Here is a 7,725-nt window from a genome sequence, read left to right on the forward strand (position 1 = left end):
CCCATTCCATCTCTCATATGTCAATTATAAAATTTTTTTTCATCAAAAAAAGAAAAAAAGAACTCTGTCTGAGAACGTGGTTCCTACACCAAGACACAAGATGAGGTGAACTGATCGGCCTCGCATCCCATGAAAGGTATAAATCTTATTCTTGTTGATGCTTACTTACACGATCCCATGGTGACTTGAAAAAATGTTGAAAAGTCGAGACAAGGGCAAGGATTTTAAACTCAGAATCGGGGTTGAATTGGTCGCAACTGATTAAGACAAAATTAGTCTTAAAAACACTAGAATAGGCCGGATCCGACTCCTCTACTTCCAAAGCATGTACTTCCATCCTACTCCCATGATCCCTCACTGTGCCATGTGGCCTGGCAGCCATCCAACGGCTGAGATTAAAAAAATTCAATTTTTTTTTGAAAACCTCATGACATCCTGTTGAACCACCTTTCTACCAAAAAACAAACCCATCTACCGGTCCAAACTCACCCAAACCAAACCATCAACACTCAAACCAATGTACCTCGCAAATTATTAAAAATAATTCTCTAGTCTAACAAACTAATCAGAAAAAGAGAAAAAACTGAAACCCTAAGAACAATCACCATAAACAGTCTACAGAGCCCACTGTAACTCCCAAATTATTAAAAAAATAATCTGAGCCATGGTTCGAAGGATCAAGCTAACCAAATTTGAGAGACCATGCCACAAGATTCACAGTAAATGTTCAGTAACAACTCAAGTATCATCTTCCATTGGCTGGGACCGCCTGCGAACGAATGAGGGACTGACATCTCGTCATCTTCTTGCTGTAAAATACAACCCTGTCAATTGAATGGAGCTGCAATGGAATTGGTGAAATTGAAGACTGAAATCGATTCAGAACCTCCGAATCAGAAACTAAACCCCTACGACACAAAATCGATGAAACTAAACTATACTACTGGAAGAGAATTAACGAGAGACTGATTGAACACAAAAGCAAATACGAAATTAAAATTTCGATAATTAGGTTTTTTTCTTAATTGCCTCTTGTATTACTCCCTTAGTTTCTTAAAGGGGAAAGTTTTCATACACGGCTGTGTAAGCCGTGTATGTGAGAGGGTGAGAGTTTCAAGGCATTAATTATTGTGTGGGGGGGGGGGGTTAAGACTTTTCCAACTCTTTGTGAGAGGGGACACAACCGTGCATGCTTATACGGCCGTGTATGAAAACTTCCCCCTTTTTTAAATTAAGGGTATAAAAGAGGTTTCAAACATTTATTTATTTATTTTTTTTGGTAATGAGGTTTCAAACATTTATCGATTATACATGTGAAATGACAATATTTATCTTCAATGGAATACATTTTATGTTATATTACAAGGGCAACAATGTAAGATTACAAATTATTTGACACTAGGAAGGTATCAATAACAAAAATCCTTTCAAAATTTTGTTTTTTAAAATTTTTCTCTCTTTTTGCAAGACTTCTTGTAAATTTTCTTTGTCCTTATGTTTGATTCAGGTTGTTACCAAGTCAGGCTAAAACATCCTTTAAGATAATAATAAAAATAAAAATAAGCAAAAATTAATGCTTGCATAATTACTTCATTCGAATCAATAGCATCCCTAGGTTTTTCAGGATTTGGGTCCATTGTAGCGCGACAGGGCTTAAAATACATATACGATGATCTGCAGTGGTCGGGCACGCAGTCCAACACACGAGCGGTGTGTTGGACTGTGTGCCTAAACGTTGCAGGTCATTGGATGTACACTACACGCCCAATCACGCTACAGAGGAGCCCCACACATGTTTTTCAACCATCCATATATTGGTATGCACCTCTCAAAAATGTTTAAATCTTTGTTTTGCCATTTGGCCAATTCCACTTGAGTTGAAACTTGACATAGGAGCAGGGGACTTTAGAGCGTCCCGGTCCACAAAATTTCAGTTGTATCTATTATACCTCATGGTAGAAAATATGTGTTATGCACTATAGAAAATGGCAAGCTTATGTTGAGTTGTGCTTATTAAATTGGATATCATATCACTTTGTCTCATGATATCGGTCTATTTTATTTTGTAATAGGAAAAATACATTATATTTTTTGGGAAAAAGAATGTTATCTCGTCACATGGCTCCTACGTCCAAACACAGGAGTATGTGAAAGTACTGCCTACCCCCATGAAATAAAAAAATCACATTTTTGTTGACACCCATCTATGCACTCTCATTGGCCCCCATGTTGATGTAACTGTTACACATATATTTTTAAGGGGAAGAGTTCCCTGTGGGGGAGTATGGCCCCTGCACATGCACGTACAGGGACCAATGGGAGCATACCTAAAAGGATTGAAAGCATGAATAAGGTGAGCATTTTGGCCTTTCATGGGGATGGGATACTCAATTCGCCCCCTCTGTGTTTGGGAACAGAGGCCACGCTCCCCTCACAAAAACAAATTTCCCTATTTTTTTAACCCTAAAAATTAACACCACGATAAAAGGCAGGAATTGATCTTAAGAACTTGTTGCAATCAGCTAAGGCCTCTACGGGCTGTACTTTACTCCAATCCAAGCCATAGATTCTAAACTTGTGATTTCCCATTGGCCCCATCTATGTGCGAGTAAAGGGAAGGGACTCTATCAACCATCAAATTGTCCATTTAGTTGTGTCACGTGGAAGGGTAATGTTAAAATCATAACCGGATGTATTAACATCTACACTCTCAATATGAATTTTTTCAATTTGGATCCTCTACTGCCGAGCTGCCGGCAAGACCCTACTGCCAAGACACAGTAAAGCGGCAAATTGGCACTGGTTGGTGTTGAAGTTGAAAATCTGCCCTCATATAAACGAACAAATAAGATGCTATGAGTTGGGTGAGGGTGCATGACCAACTACCCAAACAAAGCAGTCAGTTTAATAACCTAACCTACCCAAGGGTGTCCATGCTGATCTGTTTCGACCATCCCACATTGCCACCAACCCATATGATAACCCTCGTTCGTGGTTGTCTAAAACTTCCTGTCCATTTTGTGATTCTAATGTGTCAAGAAGCATTTGTGAACTAAATATTTTTCAGATGTGTTTGTGTGATCTATGTATTTCTTCAGTATTCAAAGGAAAATTTTATAGATTAGTCATAGGACCCTTAGTGTAGTTAGGCAATGAAGAAACCACATATATATAAACTTAGTTTAGTTGAAATGAGGAAGCTGTGATGGATGAGTAGGAATTTAATAGTAGCTCCGATACATAATAAATTATGAGAAAGTCGTTTGAAGTGGCATGAACATGTGTAATGGAGGTCTTTAAATGCTCCAGTACGGAAGGGTGTTTTGATTCAAATTGAATGAGTAAAAGAGCCAAGTCTATGCCTAAAATGACTCTAGCTCGGAGATCGAAGTGGTGAGGAAAGGCATGCATAGCTCCCTACACAGTGATTAGTATCATGCATCAACTTTTCCAGTGATTAGTGATGCTATTTTTCTATGTCCCTACAGAGTGATTAGTATCATGCATCAACTTTTCTATGAACAGAGGCGCTGGAAGGGTGATAGCATGATCCGACGTTCCACAAATTCTTTACACCACCTTGCTTGCCCTTTGGTAAAACATTCTTAAATATCCTTCCTTTATTTTCTTTCTTCACAAATTTGTCCACTGATGCCTGCCCAGAGAGAGAGAGAGAGATTGTTATCAACACCTTTATCGTCAATAAGAGGAAATTTTTATGAGCACGGATCATGTCCTTGTACAAGTACCGTCCAAGGGCCAGTTACATGGAATACACTCCTCTTATGGATCCTACAGTGGATTCCATGTGACTGGCCTTAGAGCGAGGGTAATGGACGGTACTTGTACAAGGACACGATCCGGTTACAATTTCTATTTGACTAGGTATAACACACTTGTACTTAATTGATGTGGATTATATATTTATTAATGGAATAAAATAGATATGTACCTCACTTGAACATGAACTACTCTCCTTCCTTTGTGATAGTTTATCCTCCATCTTCACCCCAGAGCTCCTATCTGCATACGTCCATGATGCCAAATAATTGTTTAAATATAAAACAAGTTTCATAACACTTTACCTCTTTGAATACTTGTAAATTTTAGTTTTTTTGGAGACACATATGTTTTTGCACAATGCTTCTTAAGTTGCTACATGCCTCCTCTTGAAGCTCCTAAAGACATTATTTCTTCATATTTTGGAGATCCTAATTAACATTTCCTCTTAATTGTCTTTTTTTCTCTATAAACATAGAGAAGATTTTAGCCTTTGGAGAATCGAATCAACTCCCCCTTTGTGTCAACCGTATGCATGTGTTGTTATTATACTTATCTTTGTTTTTATTGAGTTTTGAATGTAATACTATTATGAGTGTTATCTTTTTAGTTTGAGCATAGCCTTGTAGTATTCGAACGGATCTAGTAGTCGAGTGCCCGATTACTAGGGGAACCAATGAGCTAGTTTATCTTAGAGGTCGATTCATAGTACTCCTGGTTGCACCATAAAGGGGCGTATACAATCTTAAAGATAGTGTCCAGTGACACGACTCAGCCCATTGATTTTCTAAAAAATTTATGTTAGTGGTTTCTAGAAAAATCAATGCAACAAATAGTTTGAAAGCTCTCCTATCGTGAAAGCAACAGTTAGGTTTGATCTCTCAATATTTTGACATATATTTCCTACAGTAAGCACTCGACACATGTTCCACTCACTTTCATTTAGAGTGCCTAGAGGGAAATTTCTAGAATTAAAGAGAACATGTGTTGAGTGCAGAGCATACGAGCAACATACACATATATGGAGGGTAGGGTAAGATAATGTACATAGATAGAGTCAAGTGATGACACATTTACCCTCCATCACCATTTAGAGAGTGAAGAAGGGTATTTATGAAAGTGAAAAGAGGTGGCATTACCTAATCGTACGTGTAGGTGATCCAGGCTCCTTACCATGAGTTCGGTTCCTCCGCACGTACCAACAGGTGAAAGTACATGTGAAAGCCAACCACCTGTCCTATTTTTGTCATTTACAAGGGGAGGATGGGTTTTTATGGAAACAAAATTAAAATGTGATTGGCTCTGAGAAGTACGTTCACCTGTTGTTACGTATAGATGATCCAATCTCCCTTACCTTTTGGGTTTAGGATCTCCAATGGGATATGCACTTAAGACTTACAAACTATTTGAATCACACGTTAATGGGGGGGGGGGAGTTTTCCATCGGTCATGCATCGCTCGCTGCCTGTGTGAGGAAGCACGGTGACAGGATGGGGCAGTGCGGCACATTAGAGGATCCAAATTGTTTTCATTGTCCCATGAAGAAGGGTTCACCCACCCATCTAGGGTTATTATTATTCCTCTCCCTATTAGATGAGGTGGAAATTACCCCATCCCTCCCTAATGATCCTTTTTTGAATACTGTAATTAATGATTCATGATAAACGAGATAGGAGGTGGGAGGTGGATGGAAGAGGAACTTACCCTCTCCATTGCCAGCATCGGCCGAATCTTTGTTGGCCACATTACTAGATGACGAGTTGAAATACTCTCTGAAACTGGGGGATCCAGGCCCGATCTGGCGGCCGTCCTCATAGATATTACCACCTTCTCTTCTTAAACTTGGGGATCCAGGCCCGATCTCGCCTCCTTCACCATATCCATCTATTTCCTTTTCATCATCACTACCACTACTATTATCTTCCTTTCTGTCCCCCTCGTGCCACTTATCTTCTCCCTCCCTATCTTTCTCTTTGCCGGGTGAAACTACATCCGTATCAGGTTTATCGGATTCCACATTCTTGTTGTTGTTGTTGTTGTTGTTCTGATCGTTTTCGGGTGTGGACTGTCTCATGCCCGACCCTACGATCTCATTCTGAGATGGTGACGACACGGTCATTCGCATCTCGGAGTCGGGAGCATCCATCGGATGGTGGTGGTCATTGTTGCTCTGTTCCTTTTCGTATGTAGACGATCCCTTGTCCGACCTTTCGTTCTCAGGTGGCTGTGATGACACGTTCTTTTGGATCTGGTCGGGATCGTCCGGCAGATAGTGGTGGTGGTGACCATCTTCTCCTTCATTATTGAGAAGCTGTTTGGAAGAGAGGGCGTCGTCCTTTGATACGGTACGGCCACTCCTACGCTGTCTAATCTCATCAATCCTACGGCGGAATGGACGAAGTCCTGGTGGAGCGGTATCGTCGTCAGATTCGAGTTTCGAACCTCCACAACCCATTGATCAAGGCAAAGAGAAAAGGTTGGGAAGCGGTCACTAGAGAGGTCGAGGAGGAAGAGGAGGCGAGGAGGAGGTGATGAAGAGATGCAGGATTATTTTCAGGGTTTAAAACGAGGTTGCGTGGATAAGTTGTGAAGAAGGTCCTCATGAGTTACGATTGAGACAGACAACTAAGAAAAGTCGTTTCCATGGTGTCTTTCTCTGTCATTTGTTTTACCGTTATTACGGTTATTTTTGGCGTTTATGAGGTGGTGACCGTGTGAGGCTCACTTTCATCGGCGGTTGAAAGGCTTGTCTTTCCTCCTCAACTAATTTTCAGCATAGTTGGAACCTAGGTTTTGACTTTTGACTAGGGCGAGTACCAGTCGAAGAGACGGAAAAAACTACAAAAAAACAAAAAAAAGTTGGAACCTAGGTTTGGGCATCAGGAGAAAAATAGGAACAAAGCTGGCAGCCAAGTAAATGGGATCTTAAAAGGTATTTTAAAAAATATTAAAACCTAGGAAGGTATTTATGAACCCAAAAAAAAGTGAATTATTTCATTTTCTTGGCTGCTAGCTTTAGGCGTAGCGTCAAAAATTTTTCCCCTAGGAGAGCTACCACGTAAAAAGCCAAGCAAAGAATCCACATCTCTAAAAAAATCTGACCACATCGGATGAACCAGCTTGGGCTTGTCTTTCTCCCACCCCTATGGAAATGATCCCCAACCCTCTCCATCCACCCTCTCCTTTGGGCATAGTTTCTAGCTCCAAGAAAGCCAATAACGTGCCCAATCCTCTCCAATTTAAAAAATAAGAAGAGAAAAAAAAAAAAAAAAACAATAACTCATCCTGACCATGTTTGACTCTCCCAACTCACCAGGGTGATTCGAGTTGAAGAGTCTGCTTTTCCAACTATATTTTGGAACTCCTGTATATTCCTCTTAACCCCCGCCTCCTTCGAACCCCCTCCAAAGCCTAAGGTTATAGGTTTTGGTACATGTGTTTGTATCGATTTCAGTCGATATCAATACGATATTTGAACCCCCTGACCGAGACATGTCAAGCTGGTATCATAGATAAATTAAAAAAGGAAGCTCTTTTTAGCTAATACAATCAATCCATATCAATCTTAGACAATACTGATACATATGAGGACTTAGGCTTGTTGCAAGTAAAAGAAAGGAAATACAAGTGATATCAATTTTAAAAGAAAATATAAATTTTTGTAATCATAACTGTAAAATTACTTTAAGCTCTTACTAAATATGGCAATCAAACTCTCAGGTTGAATCTATATTTTCCTTCTAAAATTCAAGAAATTTAATTGATAAAATATAGTATAATTTAATGGAAAAAAATACTTTGATTAGCAGACCCAAGAAGGGGCACCCAACCATGAAAATAGAATAGAACACTTCCCCTATTGGACGAAGTGTCTCAAATGCCTCTAAGACCTTTAGAATGTTGATGATTTTTATCACTCCCACATCCCCAACGTACCATAGTCTA

General features: G+C 39.7%; 1 protein-coding gene across 1 annotated transcript; it reads right to left on the minus strand.

The window, feature by feature from the left end:
* Window positions 1-3,499: 3,499 nt before the first annotated feature.
* On the minus strand, window positions 3,500-6,235 carry LOC122671122 (cGMP-specific 3',5'-cGMP phosphodiesterase 3-like). The gene is made up of 3 exons (XM_043868218.1): window positions 5,485-6,235; window positions 3,953-4,023; window positions 3,500-3,655 (listed from the first exon to the last, which is right to left on the minus strand). The coding sequence occupies exons 1-3, from the start codon at window positions 6,233-6,235 to the stop codon at window positions 3,500-3,502; spliced, it is 978 nt and encodes a 325-aa protein (XP_043724153.1).
* Window positions 6,236-7,725: the final 1,490 nt, after the last annotated feature.

Source organism: Telopea speciosissima, chromosome 8 (assembly GCF_018873765.1).
Source record: "Telopea speciosissima isolate NSW1024214 ecotype Mountain lineage chromosome 8, Tspe_v1, whole genome shotgun sequence".
Lineage (NCBI taxonomy): Eukaryota > Viridiplantae > Streptophyta > Magnoliopsida > Proteales > Proteaceae > Telopea > Telopea speciosissima.